This window comes from Sturnira hondurensis, unplaced genomic scaffold (assembly GCF_014824575.4).
Source record: "Sturnira hondurensis isolate 20B ecotype Veracruz unplaced genomic scaffold, ASM1482457v3 Scaffold0019835, whole genome shotgun sequence".
NCBI classification, from domain to species: Eukaryota; Metazoa; Chordata; class Mammalia; order Chiroptera; family Phyllostomidae; genus Sturnira; species Sturnira hondurensis.
The window spans coordinates 1316867-1340354 of record NW_028092466.1 but is presented as its reverse complement, the minus strand read 5'-3'; the positions used below and the strand labels follow the sequence as shown (position 1 = coordinate 1340354).

The 23488-nt window shown below is 44.7% G+C and overlaps 1 protein-coding gene and 1 pseudogene across 5 annotated transcripts in view; one reads left to right on the top strand and one right to left on the bottom strand.

Moving 5' to 3' along the window:
* DNAH9 (dynein axonemal heavy chain 9) overlaps nt 1–23488 on the top strand; it is a 393611-nt gene that overhangs the window by 183333 nt on the left and 186790 nt on the right. For 3 of the 5 annotated variants that reach the window (XM_037028295.1, XM_037028294.1, XM_037028292.1), the window contains 5 exons: nt 2313–2421; nt 3625–3772; nt 10488–10665; nt 13972–14145; nt 14636–14843. In XM_037028295.1, the coding sequence (XP_036884190.1) occupies nt 2313–2421; nt 3625–3772; nt 10488–10665; nt 13972–14145; nt 14636–14843 (817 nt within the window). The remainder of the gene's footprint in view (nt 1–2312; nt 2422–3624; nt 3773–10487; nt 10666–13971; nt 14146–14635; nt 14844–23488) is intronic. The other 2 variants (XM_037028297.1, XM_037028293.1) reach the window with 1 other exon arrangement.
* On the bottom strand, nt 17134–17426 carry LOC118974742 (protein S100-A10-like; annotated as a pseudogene).

Below are 23488 nucleotides of genomic sequence, written 5' to 3'. Positions count from 1 at the left end.
AGTTTGTATAGGTCTTTTGTCCTGAAGTGGGTCTCTTGTAGGCAGCATATGTGTGGGTCATGCTTTCTTATCCACTCAGCTATTCTGTGTCTTTTCATTGAAGCATTTAATCCATTTACATTTAAGGTTATTATTGATAGGTACTTATTCATTGCCATTTTTGCACTTGTGTTACTCTCTGTCTCTCTCTTTTCCTTCCTTTTCTTAGAGCAGTCCCTTTAGCATTTCTTACAGAGCTGGTTTGGTGGAGGTGTATTCTTTTAGACTTCTTTTGTCTTGGAAGCTCATTATTTGGCCTTCTATCTTCATTGAGAGCCTTGCTGGGTAAAGTAGCCTTGATTGCAGGCCTCTGGTTTTCATTTCTTGGAATATTTCTTGCCATTTTCTTCTGGCTTGGAGCATTTCCATTGAGAAGTCAGCAGCTAACCTTGTTGGGACTCCCTTGTATGTTACTTCCTGTTTCTCCCTGGCTGCCTTTAAGATTCTCTCTTTGTCTTGGAATTTTGCCATTTTAATGATGATGTGTCCTGACATAGGTCTCTTCGGATTCCTCTTGATTGGGACTCTCTGTGTTTCCTGGATTTGTGTGACTTCTTCTCTCATCAAATTAGGGAAGTTTTCCATCATTACTTTTTCAAATATGTTTTCTATCCCTTGTTCTTCTCCTTCTTCTGGTACCCCTATTATTCAGATATTATTACGTTTCATATTGTCTTGCATTTCTCTTAATCCCTCTTCATTCTTTCTGAGCCTCTTTTCCTTTTCTTGCTCTTTCTGGGAGTTTTTTTCTACTTTGTCCTCCAATTCCTGATTTGATCTTCTGCTTCATCAATCCTGCTTTTGATTCCTTCCACTGTGTTCTTAAGTTCAGAAATCATGTTCTTCATTTCCTCTTGGCCTTTGCTGATAGTTTCTATTTCCTTTTTCTTGTTGGTATAGTTTGCAGTGAGTTCATTGTAGTTTCCCTGTAGTTTCTGGTAGCTCATTGTGAGCTCATTGACCTTCCTGATAACCAGTGCTTTAAACTCAATATCTGATAGTTGACTTTACTCTATTTCATTTAGCATTCTTTCTGAGGCTTCCTCCTTTCCTTTCATTTGGGGATTGTTTCTTTGTCTTCCCATTGTTTGTGAGGTTCTTCTTGTTATCTTCAGCTTCTTAAGTTGATCTGTTCTGGTTCCCTGAGTTTATGATGTGAACTTCTGTGGTAGAATACCTGCTAGATTCAGTGGTGTAGTCTCCTTGATCTCCCAAGCTCACTGGTCTTGGGCTGTTGTTTAAGTTGGCTCTGTGTTTGTCTTTGGGTTTTGATTGTTGTTTGGTCTTTCTTTAGTGTGTCCTTCCCACCAGCTGGTTTACTGAGGGTCACTCTGTCCACTACCTCTTGTATTTTGTTGTGCTGGTGAGGACGGGTTGTATTAAAGCTGGGTCTTCCACATTTACAAGGTTTTGAGGATTCTCTCTTGCTCCTGTTTAGTTGTTTGCCCTGGGTAGTTTCTCCACTACTTAGTCGTATTTCCAAATAGGTCCTGGATTGAGGTTTGTGTGGTTTCCACTCCCTCCTTCACCTTCTTCTGTTGTTATCTGGTGGTGGTTCCTTTGTTGTTGGGTTTCCTCTTCCAGTGGGTCCTGGTGTTCACCACTTCCACCTGTTGTTTGTTTCAAACTGTCCAAACTGGTTTTTCTGGTCTTGCTGGCTGCAGCAGACTGAGGGGTGATTGGCATGGCTTTTCTCCCTTCCCGAGGTGTACTCAGCCAGTCTTGCATGCATTCTCTCTAGAGCTAGTTTTGCACCTCTCCTCATCATCTCTGCTGTGGGATCCAGGTTTTTCTCAGAGGCTCTTTCCTCATGGTTACCCCTGTGGGCTGGGGTGCAGGCATGCGCATGTGGCTGTCTTTGTCCCTTCCCAGTGCTATGGGGGTACGCAGGGCCTTTACCTCAGCTTCCCACAGCCTCCTGCACACAATCTTCCTTGCAACCCTGGGATCGCTGCCCCTACACTTGATTCTTGAACAGCAGGTTCAAACTGCACTGGTCTACCTATATGTAGATTTTTCAATTGACCAGCTCAGTTCAAACCCTCATTGTTCAAGGGTTTACTGGTGGTTAGGAATCTGTGTATATGGAATGCTGGCTTAAGTTATATTCATATTTTCAGCACCCCTAACCCCTTTGTTGTTCGACAGTCAACTATAATCACAAAGAAGAAAGTGATCATACATAGTCCCCACCAGGAGAAGTCGGCCAAGTCTCCAGCATGCTGCTATGCATCCTCCTCCCCACCTGACATGGCCTTTTCTGTTGTCTCCAGGTGTTGACCCTGGCAAGCAATGAGAGGATCCCTCTGAATCCCACAATGAGGCTCCTCTTTGAGATCAGCCACCTACGCGCAGCCACACCAGCCACCGTCTCTAGAGCAGGTATGGCCTAAGAAAGTAAAAGACAACAACAACAACAAAAAAACCCTGAAAATAGGAAATAGGTGCCTCTGTGTTACATATGACATTGCTGGCCCTGCAGGAGTCTCCAAACAGGAGCCGGACATCCATCATCCAAAACTCTGGCCTAATTTGCAGTCTTAGTGCACATCCACAAGGGTGTCAAGTGTCCCAAGGCCAGACCTATGTGACTTTCTTTATTCAGAAATGTCATGGGAATAGGAAGGTAAATAACCCCTGAGCAGAATACTGTCCTCTGATGAAAACACCTCAAATTAGACAACTTTTAGCTTCCATGTTGACCAAGATTCCCAAGCACTGCCATTCTCACTACACCTGATGGACAAGCAACTTCTACCTTAACCAAATTTTCAGCAGAAATTAGAGGATAAAGAGAGCTTGTTTTATCTAGCGTAACATCAGATTTTCTTTCAAGGGCCTGGGCTGATGTAAGAAAACACAGGCCCAGAAAATTCTCATACTCTGCATTTGTTCCTTAGTGCTGCCTTAACAAATTATCATAAACCCAGCAGCTTCTGAAACAACAGAAATTTATTCTCTCACAGCTTAGAAAGTCAGACACTTGAAATCAAAGTGACAGACTTCTAGGGAAGAACCTAGGCTGCATCCCCCAGCCTAGGAGTTCCTTGGTTTACAGCCCCATGACTCCAACCTCCACCTCCATCTGCACAAGGCCTTCTCCTCTGTGTGTTCTTCCTCCTCCATCCTTGTAAGGACACTTATAAGTGTCCCACTCAGATAATCCAGGGTGATCTCATCTCAAGATCCTTAACTTAGTAACATCTGCAAAGGCCTTTTTTCCAAATAGTCACATTCACGGGTTCTAGGGATTAGAGGGTGGACACATCCTCTTGGGCCACAATTCAGTCCACTGTACATGTCTACTTTATGACACCTATTTCCATCAGTCCCAGCCCTCTTGTCTCCTGTTCTTAGACTTGGCCTTAGGGTCCTTCACAAGGCTGCTTTCCCTTAGTTGATGTCAGCCCATCAGGGTTGGTCCCAAGAGAAAACTAATTTGACCTCACAGACCTTGGCCAGGTCTCTGTTATTTTTAAGTCCAGTCTTCTGTATATTTTCTAAACAGATAAAATAAGTCTCTGGGGTGGAGAATATACTGACACTTGTGGAAAATTCATTGAACAGTATTCCTTGTGCTCCCAGGGATCCTGTACATCAATCCTGCAGACCTGGGATGGGGCCCTCCCGTCAGCAGCTGGATTGACAGGAGGGGAATCCAGACAGAGAGAGCCAACCTTGCCATTCTGTTTGACAAGTACCTTCCAGCCTGCTTAGACACACTGCGAACCAGGTAGGCCAAGGGATGTGGAAGGTGGCAAGTTAAAGCAGCAATAAAAAGGCTATTGGCTCCCACCTTATGTCCCACTGATGTTCTTTCTGTCCTGTCCCTGAAGTCAGATGTCCCTAGAGCAGCCCCCTCCCAGCATTGTAGATGGCAAAGGGAAACACACATTAGATTGACCACGGATGCCCATCATTCATTCTGGCAGGAAGAGGGATGAGTGAGGAGGAGAAAGATATAAAGGGCCATTTGTGAGTACCACATGGGTATATTCGAAGGAGGCTGTAAACTGCAGTATTAGATAACAATTCTGAGATCCTTCAGTCTTCAGGGCATACAGTCGGCCCCCCTTCAGGCCAGATTGACAGACTTAGAGGTGAAGATGACACCTGTCAGTGACATGTGAGTCTCACTTCCTACTTCTGGCTGTATGTTCATGGCCCCAATAATGCAGAATCAGGTATAGTTCATCATTTGACCAGTCTTGTCTCCTGGACACTGAGTTGACTTTTCCCCTTATGGGTTTACAAAAATAAAAGAGACAAGCTCTGCACACTTATCACCTAAACAAGAGATTAATTACTTTTAATCAGAAGGATACTTATCATAGCAAGACTATTAGGTGCCCCCAGAGACAGGTCCCAATGTTTGGAACCTGTATTTGTCACACATTCTCTTTTCTTGCCAATTGATGTATCATCCTATGAGTCAGGCACCCAACCCCGTAGTTCAGCCAACCTAAACCATCAGGGGCTGGCACTGTAAGGCAATATGACACCGAGATCCATAGCTCCTGATCGCTGAACAACTTAGGGTCAGGGTTATTTTTCCCAGAAATTAAGTACATCACTCAAAGTGAACCTTGGCCCCTATTCATTGGTCTAGCAAACACAGGATGGAGAGCAGTTCATCAGTGTGGAGGAAGAACATTCTGGTGCTAGGGCCTCAGACACTCTCATTTCATGTGCCCTGTCCCTCACCCTATCAAAGTCCACCACAGTGACTATCAATTTTATATAACTAAAGACTGTGTTGAAATTGAGTAGTTTACATAGTGGTATATTTTTAAGTGTTTAAACATTTCTTAATTTTGATTTTATAACTTTTATATTTTGCCATCAATAATTATTTTTCCAAACTTCAACATTTTCATAAATCTTTGAAAAGCCTTTACCCTCCTTGTGGCCTGTGGGCTTTATGGCCTTGGGAACCTGAGATAAAGCAGCCTTGGCAGCAGGGAGTGTCTGGAAGGACAACCGTGCTGAGTGTCACAAATGGGCAGGGGCCACAAAGAGCTAAAATAGCACAGTAGAGAAAATATTACACCCCTATTCCTTACCTTCTGCTGAGACCCTTGTCCAATATATCATCTAACTAAAGGTTAGGCTGTCTCCCATTCTGGGCATTCAGAAGAAGAAGCCAAACTCTTGTATATCTGTGTGTGAGTATACACATGTGTGCTCCTGAGCATGCATATGCCTCTGAAACAGGCTTTGAAGGCTCTATATGATATCTACACAGAGACAACTCTTGCCTAATCTCTGAACCCTATGGTTATCAAGAAACATGCATAGCTGTCACTTACAGTGCCTGCTCTGTGTGTTATTTCATTTAATTATCACAACATTCCTAAGGGGACTAACCATCCTATAGATATGAGAGCTGAGGTGCCACGATGGTCTCCCAGTGCCACAAGTAGTTAGTAACCAGCACTTAATTCCAAGTCTTCTATTTTACTCATCACAGTATTGTAAGACTAGTTTTATGTGGCCCTGGGACTAGAAACAATGTCAACACATTGTGATTTTTCTATTGAATGAACCATCCTCACAATGGTCATTAGAAAGTGCCAACAAGGTTGGCACCAATTCAATGCCAAGAGGAATCCCCAATTTGAGGTGCAGTGAAGAAGGAAACTTTATTCAATGCAAAAAGCTCAAGTGTGAAACAGCACAACTGTGGAAACAGCAGGGCTATGAGGCCCCTCTCTGGCTGGACAGCACTGCTCTGCCCCTTGCCAGTCTGCTTTGCCTTGCCCTGGTCTGCACTGATCTGCTCTGGCTTGTGCTGGTTTACTCTACTCTGGTGAAACATCCTTGGTGTTTCAGCTCAACTGGAGGAAAGTGAGCTCTCAGAGCCAGAGGGGAGTTGACATATACATAGAAGTCAGATTCCTGGGTCCCTGATTGGTTTGTCCTCAAGCAAATGAGGACTCCAAATCCTTGAAGTTTTGTTGATCCAAAAGGTGCTGTCCTGATTGGCCAAATTGGGGCCACTCTAACTGGCTAGTGAAAAAGCTGATAGAAATCTAGCTATGCAGCTCTGATTAGACAAGGAAAGCCTCAGTCTATTGGTTGAAATAAGGTTCTAGGAAACCCTAATAAGGGCTGGTTCAGCAGGCAGGACACAATGCAGTCAGGTAGTTCAATGAAGGCTTCTCCTTGAGGTACTGTTTACATGATGGCCCCTGTGTAGAAATGGCTTCTAGCCTCCGTGTTTAACATTTGAGGCCAGTTAACCACAAGGAGCCCTCCTTGGTAGGTATCTTCTTTCCCAGGATCCACAAAAACAACTTTGTTTCCCACTGTTCCTTCAAAACCCCTTTATGTGGCTCGTGCTCCTCCTGCCCCTGGAGGAGATCTGGGTGATTTCTGGTCACTTTTCAGTAACAAAGGCATCTGATCCCTTCGAGTCACACAATGTCTCTCTCTCTGTCTCTCTCTCTCTCTCTGTCATACATACACACACACATACATGGTAATTTTTTAAAATTAATGTATTTTATTTTATTTTTAAATATATTTTATTGATTATACCATTACAGTTGTTCTATTCCTCCTTCATTCCCCTCCACCCTGCACACCCCCTCCCCCACCCTTCCCCTCCTTTAGTTTATAACCACATGTCTCAAGTTCTTTAGATTCTATATTTCCCCTACTATTCTTGCCCTCCCCCCTATCTATTTTCTACCTACTGACTATGCTATTTTCTGTACCTTCTCCCCCTTCTCCTCCCACTCCCCTGTTGCTAACCCTCCATGTGTTCTTCATTTCTATGGATCCGCTCCTGATCCTGCTGTCCTCTTGGTTTGCTTTTGTTTTAGGCATGGTTGTTAATAATTGTAAGTTTGCTGTCCTTTCACTGTTGATATTTTTTAGCTTCTTTTTCTTAGATAAGTCCCTTTAACATTTCATATAATAAGGGCTTGGTGATGATGAACTCCTTGAATTTGACCTTATCTGAGAAGCACTTTATCTGTCCTTCCATTCCAAATGAAAGCTTTGCTGGATAGAGCAATCTTGGATGTAGGTCTTTGGATTTCATGACTTGGAATAATTCTTTCCAGCTCCTTCTTGCCTGTAAGGTCTCTTTTGAGAAATCCGCTGACAGTCTGATGAGAACTCCTTTGTAGATGACTGTCCCCTTATCTCTTGCTTTTTCTAGGATTCTCTCCTTCATTTTAATCTTGGCTAATGTAATTATGATGTGCCTTGGTGAGTTCCTTCTTGGGTCCAACTTCTTTGGGACTCTCTGAGCTTCCTGTATTTCCTGGAAGTCTATTTCCTTTGCCAGACTGGGGAAGTTCTCCTTTATTATTTGTTCAAATAAGTTTTCCACTTGTGGCTGTTTCTTTTCCCCTTCTGGTACCCCTATAATTCAGATTTTGGAACGTTTAAAGATGTCTTGGAGGTTCCTAATCCTCTCATTTTTTTGAATTCTTGTAACTTCACTTTTTCCTGTTTGGGCATTTCTTTCTTCCTTCTGGTCCACCCCCTTGATTTGAGTCCCTGTTTCCTTTCCGTCACTATTGGTTTCCTGTGCATTTCCCTTCATTTCAATTAGTTTAGCCTTCATATGTTCCTCTAATTTGTGGCTAAAATCAGCCAGTTCTGTGAGCATCCTGATCACCAGTGTCTTGAATTGTGCATCTGAGAGGTGTGCTATTTCCTGGTTGCTTAGAGTTATTTGGCTCTGGGGCTTTGAGTTCTTCTTGAGCCACATTTTGGACTGTTCATGCCTGTTATGTATGAGGAGCAAAGCCCTAGGTGTTCACCAGGGTGGGGCAACTCAGTCACTGGGTTCTGACGCTGTATGTGGGGGCAGGGCCAAAGGAAAGCAATGGTGATCCCCTCTGCTGCCTCCTGCCACTTGGGCCGCGCAGTCCATCCCACTGCTCGCGAATATGCGACCGTGGTCAGCCCGCTGCCTTGCGCCCTCACTGGGTTCGCTGGGGCCTGGGTGGTCTGTCTTACTCCTCTGTTGGTTTATCTGCGTGCACATGTGTGACCGTGGTCAGCCTGCTGCCCCACGCCCTCACTACGTCCGCGATGCTACCCCGGCTGCCTGTGCACCTGGGTCAGGGGATCTTTCCTGCCCTACCCTGCTCTGCTGCTGGCTCCGCCCCTCTTACCATCCCAGTTGAATGGTTCATTGTTGTTGGACTTCTGTATAGTTCAATTTTTTTTGTTCTTTGGCTGTGTCTTTGTTTACTAAACCTTTGTTGTATTCAGCATGGTAATGTTTTTTAAAATCCCCTTAAAACAAAAGCTTCTCCCTGGCCCCTGCAGCTCAGGCTGCTTCCAGTGCTCCACCTGCAATGGGAAAGGGGACTGTCCTGGACTCCTCTTCTTACTGTAATGGTTTCCCATCTCCAGCTGTAGCTTCTGACCCCTCAGGATGGAAGGGGGACACAGAGAAGAGAGTAAGGGTCAGGAAAGGTCTCATTGAGTGAAGCCACTGTCGGGGCCTTAGTTCCCCTAACTGCGGCAAGTTTGGAACCCTGACTCCTTCTCTTTAGAAGCTTTTTTAAGTTCCTCAGACCCTTTCTAATTACTGGGGAGCTCCCTTTCCTTAAACCCGGTGCCTCTTCATCATCTCCTCACGCCAACTCCCCCAGGGGGTCCCCTTAGCCAGCATCTAACACAACCCCACATGCTGTAGCCCACACTCAGATTGCAGGCAGTACTCACCTCTCCTTTGTCTTGACAAACTGGTACACAGGCTGCCCCAGCAAGCAACCTCTCTACACTTGACGGCGATGAGCAAGCCTCCTCCAAGTTTTCCAGGCTTGGGTCCTTTGCCACCTCAAAGTAATCCTGTCAAAGCCTCAATCTCCAGCTCCCACTTTGGGCAAGCCCTGCCTTCCTTGTGGGAGAGGGGGAACTCATTGCATGTCAAGAGCTCTCTCCAAAATCCTACATGCTAATTTCTAGCCCTCTGGTGTCTCCTACTCTGATCCTCGCTACCCTTGAGAAGATGAGAGGCAGGGCTGCAAATCAGTTGTCTGGAATCTCAGTTTAAAACATGAGGATAGTTGGCCCGGTACTGTCTTGGTGCCTCACCCAAAACAGAGCCTGAGATGACTCCACTCTGACATTCTGTCAAAAATATGTGTCAAAGAAGTGAAGGAAAGCCTATCAAGTACTCAGTTTTCTCATTACTCCTGAAAGTGATGCCTAGACTAGTCATTTTCAACGCTTTTCATCTCACAGCACACATAAACTAACTACTAAAATTCTGCAGCACACCAAATATATATATATATATATATATATATATATATATATATATTTGCTGATCTGACCAAAATATAGGTATATTTTTAATTTATTTACACCAGACAACTATTGTTGTGTGGCTGTTGTCATTTTTTTAACTTGGCAATCTAACCAAAAAAAAAGGTCAGTGCCCCCTGATTAAATAACCAGGTATTACATGTTTTAAAAATTCTTGTGGCACACTGGTTAAAAGTTGCTGGCCTAGACTATTAGACAACTTTGTAGCATTGTTGTAAAGGTTGCAACCAGATGAAAAAATATCATAAACAAAGAACAAGAGAATGGAAGGCTGTAAAACTCTGGGACCCAGGAAATGACTTCTAAGATGTCAGTTGATGGCACTGCTCATCTTATCACAGTGAACCCTGTGTCTGGGTGGCCCTGGGCATGGCCAGATGGGCTGGCACACTGAGGAGTTGAGGGTGTGAGTACTTGGTGCACTCTGTGTGAACACGAGGTGGGATTAACGTCGGTGTGTGGATGTGTGTGCACCCATGTGCTCCTCCTCCCTTGGGCAGAGATGCACCTTTGCACAACTCTTGAGAGCTGCTTTTCATTCAAGACCTCTGAAGCCAAGATTAAAAGTACAAAGCCAGGCCAGGACAAAATCACAGAGGTACATTTTTGGAAGAGGCACTCTAACCAGTCAGTCATGATTGTATAAAATAGCCATGGACCCTGGCCCACTCTGCCTGGCAGCTAAGACCTGGGCCCCAGAGAAAATGTTTCCAATGTATGTAACTGACAGAACTCTGAGCTGAAGATGTGGAACCTCACAGTTATACCCACCTTGACTTTCCTGCTTTGACAATTGGAGAGACTGTGAAAGGGGGGAAGCTGCTGAGATATTTAGTCCTTTGGTTGCAGCTGCCTACATTCCCAGGGAGTAGGAAGAGATCATCAATGTTCAGAAAAAGGAGAGGGAAGGGGAAGGTATTGCAGGAATGGAAGCTTCCCAGGAGCACTCTAGGCCTTTACATCTTTCCAAAGGGCACTGACCCATAACAGCTGATGACAATAAAGGTTAAGTAGCACCATTGTCCTATGGATTCCCAAAGAAGTTGACAGATCCTGAGAGCATCAAACCCAGATGGGGTCCCCAGCTATCCAGCAGTGCCTCTAGGATGGAAACCCCAGCATTTCATTACATGTCTGGTGTCTCTCAGCAGATTTAAGAGGATAATTCCAGTCCCAGAGCAGAGCATGGTTCAGACACTGTGCCACCTTCTCGAGTGTCTCCTGACCAAGGAGAACATCTCTGCAGACTGCCCCAAGGAAACCTATGAGCTTTATTTTGTGTTTGCTGCCATCTGGACTTTCGGCGGAGCAATGATCCAAGATCAGGTAAGAGGATGTGTTGAGGTTAACACTCAACATTCAAGTCCATAGTGACAAAAAGTGTTCTTTCAGCAAAGACGTGAGAGGACAGCTAAATGGCAGAATTAACATGAAAGCCTCAAACTATAGATATCTACCCACTGCTCTGTTAAAGACATCCGCTCCCACAGAAGGGCCCTGTGATGTGAGGCATGAGATTGGAATGCATTTGGAGCTGTTGCTTTTCGAGTTAGTGGCCATGTTCCCAATTGCATGGAGAGCAGCAGTGTTTGAGTTTCAACAACTGCAGATATAAGTACAGTCCTTTTCACAGTGTGCTTTATAGATATTGTGCTGTAGAAGTTCCAGTAGGAAGAATCTCTTTAGTCTTCTAAATACCACCTAGAACAAGCATGCACCAGTCTTCTTTACCAGGCCAGCTTAACCACTGTGCCCCCATACCCTGAAAGGCAGAGCTGTTCCTAGAAGTCTGGACTGAACCAAGGCAGCATCTAGCACACAGTATTGCCCTCGGTAGCTTCATGCTCTTTGTTGGAAGGAATGTTGGCTTGGAGTATCTTGGCATCCTAGTCCCTAAAACTTCCTGCATTCCCAGCCTTGCTCTTTACTCAGTTTCTTCCAAATAAAAGGTAGTTTGTCTACAAACAACATGTTAAAATTGTGCAGGTCACTCTTTTACAACTGACTCAGGAATGTCATTGGAGGTTAAGAACACAGACTCTAAATTTGAACTGCAACTCTGCCACTTCTTATCCAGGGGACACTGGAAAGTAGCTCAGCTCTCCCTATCATATTCTGCCCATATGTACAAAGGAGATGAGTGTGGCAATAGTGAGGATGGTTGTGAGAATTAAATATTAATCGCCAACATAAATATGGGCAAAGCACTTAGAATGGAGTTGGCCCACAGGTGTCTTATTATTAATATTCTCCTAAATACTCAGATTTTGAATATTTAGAAACTGAATATAACTATTCAGTTTCAATTTAAGTATCTAGTGCCTCTCTCACAACAGAGCATTAAACCAAGCTATGGATGCTAGAGCTATGATTTACTCTTTCTGATCTGAGTTGATTGTGGGCTCTTCTGAGGAGAGAGGTAAAACGTGTCAACCTCCCAGGCCAGAGCCATGTTCTAAGAATGCAAAATGGAGGTGACATGGAAGAATAAAGAAACAATTTAGCCCTGGCTGGTGTAGCTCAGTGGATTGAGTGCGAGCCTGCAAACCATTCGATCACTGTTCAATTCCCAGTCAGGGCACATGCCTGGGTTGCAGGCCAGTTCCCAGTAAGGGACGCATGAGAGGCAACCACACATTGATGTTTCTCTCTTTCCCTTCCCCTCTAAAGATAAATTTTAAAAAATTTTTTTAAAGAATTAATTTACTTTCTGTTTTCATAGGCTCTGGTTGTAACATTCACCCTACCTCTCAGCACCTCCTAACATGATCCTTGGTGCTCAAAATTCAGATCGAGATTCTCACAAGCTGTGGACACTGCTTTTCTCCACTTCCTCTCCACAGCTCGATGTGGATAGGAAAGGGGATATCTCCGAGGGCAGGAGGATGCCTAGACTGGGAGTTTGACAGGGAGAATTTTATCCTGTCTGATCCACATCCCTTGGATCTTTGACATCTTGACATTTCCCCTTTGTGGCAACGATGCAGTGAGCCCAGCAGGATGGATGAGACCTCTCTGGAATGCACGGAGACCCAGAATGCACAGGTTGCTGCTTTCCATCAAATGCTGTGCCTGTCCTGTAGCTGCTGAACTGTCAGGCAGCAGCCGCTGCTGGACTTCTCTCCCATGCTGGTACAGAGAAGCAGTGGGACATCAAGAGAAAGATACCAGTCAATTTTTTCTTTCTCTTTATGGAAAAATTTAAATCCACTCAGCTCTTTAAAAGCCCAGGAGAAAGCCTCCCTCTGGGCACTCACGCTCTGGGCTGATCGAAGCCACAGGCAGCCCTGCTGGCACACGGAGAAAGGACAAGGGGAAAAGCTTTTAGCAGGAGGGAACACCCAAACCCCTCCCTACCCCTGAATCCACGCCCAACAACAAAAACGTGCTCCAAATGGAAAAGTAAGAAGTTGGCCAAGATATTGACATCACCAACACCAATGGGGATTACATTTAAAAAGCAAAGCAGAAACACAAAATACAGCCCATACAGAGTGGAAAGCCCAATAATAACGGGGTAGGGGGCAGGAGGGAGTGCTGGCTACTCCTTTTACAGAAATTGCAGGAAATGATCTCTCAGAAGCAACAATGTCTCCAAGAGCACTGGATTGGGAGACTAAACTCCTGTGTTGAACTCCTGCTTCTGCCATATGCTTCTAGAGCTTTTGTATAACCTTTTGAGCTTTTTTCTTTTCAGGAAAATAGGAAATGATTTTCACCAGCCAGGATAAGCTAGAGCATTTTGAAGATTAAGTGAGGTGATGTTCTGTTCAAAACTCTGCTCCATGATGACAGTACAGCCTCAGTGTCCTCAAGTCCAAAGGGTAGGAAGGGGACCAGACAATTTCCAAAGTTGGAAGGAGATGGGGATTTTAGAAGGGACCTCTTCACTGAGGTCACTGCTGAGGAGATGCCCACTTGTTAATGGCGCAAAGGCTGTGGGATGATCCAACAAAGGAAGCCTTGTCTTCACAGTGTCCAATTATAGGAGAAAGGGGCCTCCCCAGGAGGCCATGTACAGCTTTCTCTCTGTTGCTCCCTGATTTTAAATTTTCAGAAGGTACCTTAGGAATTTTCTTTTCTAGGATCCTCATTTCACAGATGAGGAAACAAGCACAGGAAGCAGGAACTTCCCTGTGGTTGTGTACCTGACTCCCCTCTGAGTCTTCTTACTCAACCCCTCCCCTGCTCACCATGCTCCCAGGTGTCCCAGCCACACCATCTCATTCATTCCATCACAGGTTGCCACCCTAGGCATGCTCAGTTTCAGGAGTCAGTCTGTCTCTCTGCAGACGTTCTTGGCCACAGTGGCCCATCTGTGGTCCTGTATTCGCTCCTCTGTGTTCTTGTACTTCCCTCCCTCCCCCTCCACCTGTGATGGCCCTGCAATGAGCCAGTGCCATGTCAGAGGGGCATTTACACACGTTTGAGGGAGGCCCTGCTAGCTGAACCTGGCCCAGGGCTGGTCCCCCGCAGACAGCATCTGTCCTTGAAGAGCTGGTCCCTCAGGCAGACCCGCACAAGCAGGAGCATTGTGTCTCCTGTCCTGACCTTCTGCCTGACACCAGGACAGCCTGTCCAGGCTTCTCAGCCTCTGAGAGCCTTAACATTCCCCCTGCTTCATTTTGGCAGCTTGTGGACCACCAGGCAGAATTCAGCAAATGGTGGCTGGCCAAGTTTAAGACGGTCAAGTTTCCTTCCCAGGGAACCATCTTCGACTATTACATAGACCCAGAGACCAAGAAATTTGAGCCATGGTCCAAACTCATCCCCCAGTTTGAATTTGACCCTGAGATGCCTCTACAGGTGAGTGTGGCTGAGTGATCAAGGAAGTACAGTCACCCCAAGGGTCTGCAGTGACTCCAGAAACCGCCCCTTCTCATTATCCAAGAGTTTTGACCTTGTTAGGACTGGTCAGCTCCAGGTACTAGCATTTCCAGAGGAAACTGTAGGTGCATGAAGTCACAAGTTCCCCTGCAAAGGTCAGATACTTAATTACTGGACCCATTGGCAACCTGGAGGGGGCTGGGGGGATGGCAGGGCAGAGGGTTCTGAATGTAATAGAGAGGCCCCAGGGAGGCAGACAGAGCTGGTAGAGGAGGGAGGAGGTGCTCTCTACTCAGAGAAAGCGCTGGTAGAGTGGTCTTACTGTGGATGTTAAGGAAGACCCTCCTGCCCATGATAGCAGCCTCCACCATGACAGCAGAATTCCCTCTTCTGAAATGCTCCAGAACATTCTGCACTGTACCTGTTTCTCCCACAAGCCCCTGGCATGCTCACTGTGTTCCTGTTCCAGGCTTGTCTGGTGCACACAAGCGAGACCATCCGAGTGTGCTACTTCATGGAGCGGCTCATGGAGCAGCGGCGTCCACTCATGTTGGTGGGGACCGCAGGCACAGGCAAGTCGGTGCTGGTGGGAGCCAAGCTGGCCAGCCTCGATGCAGAGGACTACCTGGTGAAAAACATACCATTCAACTACTACACCACATCAGCAATGCTGCAGGGTAAGGGGTCCAGAGAGCATGGCAGGGGGTGGGGGTGCCTGAGCAGCCCTGTCACCTGACACAGAGCTGGAGCAGAGTGGCAGGCACCTGCTCAGCTGGACGGTGCATGTCTTCTCACAATACCCTTCTCAGCCCTTCCCTCCTTTCTCTCCCATAACACCTCTGTCCCACTTCTCCTGCATACCTTAGCGCAGCCTCTCCCCACCAGCCCTTTCTCCCCACACTCTTTCCTAACCCATTAAATTCCTCCAAGTCAGGAGTTCGGCATAGAGCCGTTCAGCACATTGGTGACCAAAAAAAAAAAAAAAAAAAACACCTGAAAACCCTTTGAGAGATTTGCATGGGCTTCTGTCACCTGATGTGTCTCTCAAGATCATTTTATTCATCCCTCACATTTTATAGATGGGGAAACTGAGGCACAGGTAAAATACATGATGGGAAGGCTGAGGTCACCACCAAGCATCAAGGCTGGCATGGCACTTCAGTGTTCTGCCCACACTGAACCTGCTTTTCACTGGAAGGTTACACACTGGCCTTCCTAGGGATCCAGGGCCCTCCAGGGCTTGGCTTCAGGCTCAGAGGGTTAGTACAGGCATTTCCCCTCACTGGAGTCACTTTCTCTCTAGCCCTCACTTACGGTAGGGTCTCTTATTTTATAGAAATGTTCAATACACTAACCCTGGAAAGAGCTTCCTTTTGAAGAACCACCCACGCCAGCCTTTCTGAAAGAGGAGGAAGCAGCAGGGTGAGGGACAAACCCTGCTCTTATGCCTTGTACAGTAACAGGCTTGCCCCACTCCTTGTATCCCAGCCCCACCACTAGAATGGAAAATCCACTGAAAGTGAGGAATTCAGTGTGTGTGCTACTTGCAGATTGGTAAATTATCTTAATATAAGCCATAGCTTATAACATGAAAAATGAATATGGCATCATCAGGCCTTAGGCTGGCAGACTTGCAAAACAGGCTTCACTTTGACCCCCACCTGCTCAGCCTGGACCATTTTTACTTATCTGATCCTTCTGTGGCCCATGTCCAGTGTCAACCCCAGAGGCAACCCCAGTGTTGCCAGTGCTCTGCTCTCCCCAAGCCCATGTGAGATACCAGCTCACTTCCCGCCTTCTTTGTGCACCATTTGCCGCCTCTTCCAGAGTGAGGGTCCAGCCATCCCTGTATGCTGGTAGGTGTGGTGCTATGTCTGCTCTCTACATGTCACAGCAGCTAAGTGGCTGCAGCTTATTGGTGGAAGTTTGAGTTGTCTCCTCTCTCTCTCTCAGTGACAGAGAGACCTCTCCATGGGCTTCATCCACTGCCGGGGTAGTAAAGGCTTTACACCTTCAGCCCTAACCCAGGAATCCTCTGTGGTTCCTGCATTAGTATTAACAAGTAAGGCAAATCGAAATGATGAAGGCTTATGTTGAAACTTCACTAGTTTATCCAGGGTGTGAGCATCTTCTATTTGACTACTGAAAGAATACTTCTGCAATTTTTTTGTGCTGTTCGCAATGTAAACAGCTACAAGCAAATACATTTTTAAGTTTAAATTGCATGAACATTTTCCTTCCACTTTTTGCTAAATCTATATAATTAACAAAACAAATCAAGCCCTGGTGTGCATGCTTGCCTATTTCCTCAGTGTAAATGCTCCCACGATGACCAGTTTCCAGTGGAGAAGTGATGCACAGTAACACGCCATCTGCAGTACCTCTGTGTTACAGATAAAATCAACCAAAATAACTCCAAGAACAGAGATAATGGCAAAGTGTAGCAAAATTATTTGGATCTGATGAATTTTGAATATTATCTTTATTTTAATATAATTTACTTAATTGTAAACTTATCTAATTTTTAAAATAATGGTTATGTCTAACCATTGCAAAATTCCCTCAGTCTTAATAGCTCCAGGGACCACTAGCTTCCTCTTCATCCCTGAGAGCACAGCTGCCAGCATGCCCTGCAAGGCCACAACCTGTCCCAGGCCGGCACCACCTCGTTAGCGCCAACCAGTGGTCATGAGCAGACTTCCCATGCCTGGCTGGTTCACGTCTTTTTCGTTCCCTCGAATTAAGAGGGATTTTGTTTATTGAGAGCAAGAGAATACAAGCAATATAAAAATTTAAAGTTTATCTGACTTTGACGTTTTTCCTTTTGTCAAATGCGGGTGGAATTTCATTTGCATATTTTCTAAGGGTCCCAATCTGCTCATGAAATCCTCATATGGACCAATCTTTGGGGCAGAGATTCCTTAAGTGACCACTGCGGAGCACTCTTACTGGGGCGGGAGTAACTGCTCAGAGCTGCCCACTTCTTCCCCTCTGCCCTACGTGCACTACAAAATAGTCACGCCTGTGATGGGGAGACCAGCAGCTAGTGAACAGAAACTCTGAAAGCCCACTCTGCCCTCTAGTCCAGGTAACCTCATTATTTTGTCCAGGGCCACAGTCTTTTTCACTTTCCAAAAATCTGGGGAACTTCTTTTCCAAGAACACTCTCAGGTCTTCCCTTGCTAAGTAGCTTCATCCCCAGCAAGTTTGTGAAACATGAAAACCGTGGTGCTCACTGAGTGTTCCATTTCAGACGGCATTTTGTGGAGGTCTGGACCAGAGGCATGGCAGGATTGCCTGGCTGTCCAGGATGTCTGGTTTGCATCTTAATATGGTCCACCTAACGTAGTTTCTCTTTCTTGTTCCTGGAAAGATACACCTCTACACTCAGTGCAGGGCTTAAATCCAATGACTGATCAGATGACCAGCTCTGTCCATTTGCACCAATTCTTGCTATTACTTACAACTATACTGATGATGATGGTGGTGATGATAATGATGATAACTAATTTATCAAACATCTGCCAGGTATATGTTAGGCATAATCTTAAGATTAGGCTTTTACACATTTACAAATCATTTAATCTTACACAGCCCTGTAAGGTATTCGTATCCTTGTGTTACATGTGAGAAAACCAAGGCACAGAGAAGTTAAAAAGCTACCCTGAGCCACACAGCAGGTGGTGAGCCAGGGTTTAAACCCAGGAAGTCAGATCTCTGTGTCTGTGCTCTAGCCACTAGACTATACTACATCCCTAGTAGAAAATACTTTGGAAACTGCAATAAATATTTGATATTATTACTATCATTCTTAGTAGGACTACTGGAGTCTTCCAGAGGAGTTTTCTAGAATCCTGTTATAATTTTATAATGTGAAAAACACCTTAAATAGAGAGTAAATATTTATAGTCAGGAAAGAGGACCTGAGCTTCTTGCACTGTCCAGACCCCTTGCTCCCTACTCTGGGTCCCTTGCCTGGGAGACCTACTTCTTCCCTTCTGTTGGAAAGCAGAGAATTATTTTAAAAGTCACAGCATGCTGTCCAATAGAGCAAGGCTGAACACTGGCTTCGCTGTTGCTGAAACACACCAAAACGCAACATGTTGTCTCCTGTTCGCTCTCTGGTAGCCTCTGTCCTCATCCCTCCTTTTACACGAGGTGGTGGATGAAGTGCTTGCCCTGTCACCTCGCCTCTCTGGGAGTGACTAGGACCTGAGAGAAACCCCAAGCCCCAGAACACCCGCATGTAGGCAACAAAGCTCACACCCCTGACCCTGAACAATGCTGATCTCCCTTCCCTGGGACGACCTCCTCCCTTTTTCCTTAGTCTCAATCCAAACAACTTTGATTATTTGACTTCTTAGCCTAAAACAATTTATAGAGAAGCAACAAAATGGCTCCTAAAATGGAAGAAGTATTAATATGCTACCAACAGTTAGAAATGCGGGAGCCAGAAACCCAGTAGATATGCAAGAGGAAACAGGAAACTTACAGAAGGAAATACAGGGATTAAAAAGGTAGCTACTGCTTTAGACCAGAGGCACACTGCCACACCACCCGCAGCGGCCCATGACTTTTTACAGGCCAGTGTTCCTGTGGTTGTTGTACTAAAGCCCTGTGTAACTGAGAAGAGCCTGGGTGTGATGTGGTATAGTCTGTACAGATGTGCAAAATGTGCTCCTAGAGGCAAAGTAGCCTAATTGTCCATATAACAGAATGTTAAATGCTATTACAAAGAATGAGGAAATTCTGTGTGAATTGAGCTTCAACTATTTCCAAAGCTTTGTTGAGAAAAGAAAGATGCAAAACAGTATACACAGCATACTCCAAATTCTGTTTAAAAATAGATATATGAAAATTTACACATAAATGTTTTCTCATACATCTAGGCGTGTATGAGTACACACACATGTACACACATGCACACAAGAAACTGTAAGAATTGCCCCTGCCAAAGGAAACTGGTTGTTGACATGGGATGGACTTTGAAAAAATTATGAAATATTTCAATCATGCAGAAATATACAGAAAATAATATAATGGATGGTCATGTACCCACTACCTAGATTTCACAGATGTCAGCATTTTGTCATTTTTCTCTGCTTCTTACCATCGTAGATACAACCAACACACCACCCCCATCCTTTCCTCCTTCATGTCCCTCATTAATTGGGCCACTAAAGTCAGTGTGCATCACTCCAAACTTACACTTTTGATACATATGTGTACCCATAAACATCCACCATGTTCTATACATTTAAATGTTAAATATATAACATAATGGAATCTCCTTTGGCAATTTACTTTTTACACCATTGGAGATCTATTTCACTGATTTTCACTACTGCATAGAATTCCATTGTGTAAATAAATCCAGCATATTTATTCATTTTTCTACTAAAAAGCATTATAATTTTCCAGCACTTTTCCTTTAAAAAACATTTTTGAGTTTTAACTGACATGTAGTACATGGCACATATTAAAGTATACAATTCAGTAAGTTTTGAAAAATTTGCTCACAAAACCATCACTGCACTTAGAATAAGGAACATATCCATCACCTTTGAAAGTTCCTATGTCCCTTGGTAATCCCTCCCTCTCATGCAACTCCCACCCTCCCATTCCAGTGCCTGGGCAACCACCCATCTGTTTCTCTCACAATATGTGAGGTTGCATTTTCTAGAATTTTACATAATGGAATCATTCAATGTGTACTTGTTTTTTTGTGGCTTCTTTTACTTAGCACAATTTTCAGATTTACTCATGTTGTTGAGTGTATCAATAGTTGATTCTTTTCATTCCTAAATGGCAAGATAAAATATACAAAACATTCAGAATGATTTCTAGCATGCACTAAGTGCCTAGTAAATGAAAGCTGTTATAATAATATTAAAATTCTTTTCAAATTTAAGAACCAGTATATATTGTAAAATAATTTCTAACTGCCAAGTGGCAAAACAAAAAGAATACAAGCAAACCCCATTTTTTTTGTTGAAAAAGAAGTTTAACATAAACTATGCTAAAACTAAAACTGTATTTTTGAAAGAAACGTTCCAACTTTCAAATGGGCAGCAACCCCACCCAGCAGGTTGATTCATCAAGGTCTCCTGAGGGATATTCTGCAGCTCACTCAGTTTTCTCAAAATCAGATTTTTTTCCAATAGAGAAGGCAGCTGCTTGACAATCCCTGTGTCTCTCCTCTCTCTCACTACATCCAGCTCCCAGGTCTCCAGTGAGCACTTTCCTAAGCACAGACTCAGAACTCCTTTAAATACAAATGGGGGTGGGTTTCCTGGCATTCCCACTGCTCACCACTGTGGGCAGCACACGCTGTATTTAATGTCTATAATATGCCCAACCATGTGTGATCTTTCATTTAATCCTCCCCACTCAGTGACACACTGTATCTGTAATGCTTTTGACTGCAAGCAGCAGAAAATATGAGAGTGAAATAAACAAAAATTTTTCACACTACAAGAAGTCTCGAGGCAGGCAGTTGCTAATGGTGAATCAATGGTTTAGTGATATCAGGGCTGTGATATCTATTGTTCTCTTAGCTTCTCCCTCAGTGTAGCAGAATGGCTGCTACTTCAGCCATCGCATCTGCATTCTAAAATGGAAAAAAATAAAATGAAGGGGAGAGTTAGTGCCCATGTCAGGAAATTAGATCTCTCCAAGAGCATAGATTCATGTCTGTGGCTTACTGTTCAGAACTGTGTCATATGGCCACCCAACTAGAAAGTGACTAATGAGAAGGAAGTTGTAGATGGTGTCCATCAGAGTGATGACAGCCTCTGCTTTTATAAGATGAGCAAATGAAGCTTAGAAGTGTTAAGTGACTCCTCTCAAAGTCACACCATGAGTCCTATTTCAAGCTGTCTTATTTCATCAAGCTATAATGGCCTTCCACATTGATAAAACTGAAAGTCATACATCTGGACCCATAGAATGCCAACTCACTTCAGCTTATCTGATATCTAGAGCACATGGATAGCTTCCCTTTGATAATAAGTAAAATAGGCCCTTCAGTCAGACACTGAACACTCAGACCTCAACTGATTCCTTGTAACAGCTGCACAAGGCACAGATTAATACCAGTGAGTAATGCGGCATCTCAGCTTTCGAGAGGCACAGATCTGCACTCATCCTCTGATCTTCCCACCTCTCTAAACTCCACATACCCAGCTGCACTGCTGCCATTCCCTCCACTGAGGCACAATTTCAGGGGCCTTCCTTGGGTTTTGTGGAGGATTAAGATGATAAACGATTACTTTAAGTTATTTTTATATCATCTGTAAAATCTTGGTAGAAGGTAACACCCATTTTGTAGCCTGACAAACCTTTTGTAAGTATTCATGAGATATATGGCTTTTGGAATTTAGTAGCTGAACATTTTTTTTCATACAAAAAGGGAGACGGATTTGTCCAGGAGTACATGGTTACTGTAATTAAACACGGGTTTAGTTCTGAACTTACTGGGTGGCAGTTCATAGAGGGCAGTGTGAGACACATTTTTATTTGGTTACAGTAATTCCGCCATCTTTGATCACTGGTGCCATTTAGTATCTTCTACAGTGTTTTAGAATCCATTTTAGTCTTTATTTGAGTTGGTCTGTTTTATGTCTCTTAAAATACTTTCAACTCGGCCTTGTCTCACTCATTTTGAAAATACAATTGTTTAAAATAGAAGAATTTGCAATGACCCTCAGACAGGATAGTTTGGAAAGAGAAAAGGAGACACAAAAAACTCGGTCAGGGCATAATGGGCTTGTGTCTGCAGTGTTGAGAGAATGGGCCAGAAATGATGCTCTCCACCATCCTGAAATTCTCTCACCACCCAACTGAGGTTTGAATTATTAGTTCAACAAATATAGGAGTGCTTAATTATACTAATTAGAGAGGAGCTCAAGTGTCTGTGTCTTTGCATAAAACAAATATTTGTAACCTGTTCATTGAAAGTTTACTGTCAGAAAGGATCATAAAAGATACGACCAAACTCTAACCTCCAAGGAGCACCGACTTACATCATCACAGACAGATAACACTTGTCTGCTTGCCCAATGTCTTCCAAGAAGATGATGTAAAATTGAATTTCTAAAGCTGTCTCTCCAGTGAGCAAGATGCTCTACTTGGAAGAGGAGAAGGAAGTTTCAAAGTATAAGAAAATTGAAAACAAGGTATTTTTAGATAATAGAGAAGCCATTCCCTAAATTTTGGTACTTCTGATTGTGGAACACAATGCAACAATTAAAATCAGGCTTTGGGGCCTCTTTCCAGGCAGGTGCTCCCCAAGGAGAAGGCTAAATTCAGCTGGAGCATGAAGATCATGAAGACCAGTGGTGAGAAGCCAGACAAGTTCAGCTCCTAGGCCAAAGGATCTCCTTGAGCTGGAGATGAACTTGTACCTCAAGGCCTAGCTATGGGAGCAGAATATAACAGCAGCCGAACCCATCATTGAAACTTCAGAATATTTTTTGTTTCAAGAAAAATGTTCCCAACACCAACAGATGCTAGGGCCAAAGTCCCCCACAAAAACTAAGTTGGCTCCATCCGCTCTGCCTGGTCATCATGGAGTCGTGGCTAGGAAGAGACCTACATTCCACATTCCACGTTCTTTGTGGTGAACGAGAGAACAGTCTCCATTTGGTTCTAACAGGCTGTAGAGGGGATTCAAGGGATGCCGAAGCAACTTCTTGTGCCCACCTGGCCCAGGAGTTGACCTCAGCTGATGACGGGATGCTGGCCTGGCTGCAAGCAGGGCTGCCAGTGGCCAGAGGAGAGCAAGCTACAGGGACTGCAGTTCCCAGAGGAGTTGGGTGGCTTTAAGAGCCCTGGGGCCAGGTTCCTGCTGCAGGGAAAAGGCGGTTCACTTTTTCTACTCCCATAAAGTGTGGACCAGGGATGCCAGGGACCAGAGTGCCAGGGCTGTCCATTCTAGGTCAGGGGTGCTGCTGAGGACTGGAGCACCATCCAGGACCACAGTGCCCCTCTGGGATCCGGCCAGCAGGTGGGCATCGGGGTGCTGCTCAAGGTTGCCCTGGCCAGGACCAGGCTGAGCTGTGATTTGCATCAGTACAGGATGATCCAGCCTCCTGCTGAGCTCAGACCCCAAAAATGAAGAGCACCTGCGGCAAGGGGCCACTGCCTGTGCACCTGGCAGGCCCTGACCCCACCTCCTGGTCATCTGTCCTCCATCACTCACAGTGACCTGTGGAATGAAGGCCAGACTCTGGGAGCAAGTTTTCTGAGGCCTCCAGTATTTTTCCTACATTATATTTTCCTTTTATTATTAATTTTTGGAAACCAGAGAGGCCAACAAAGG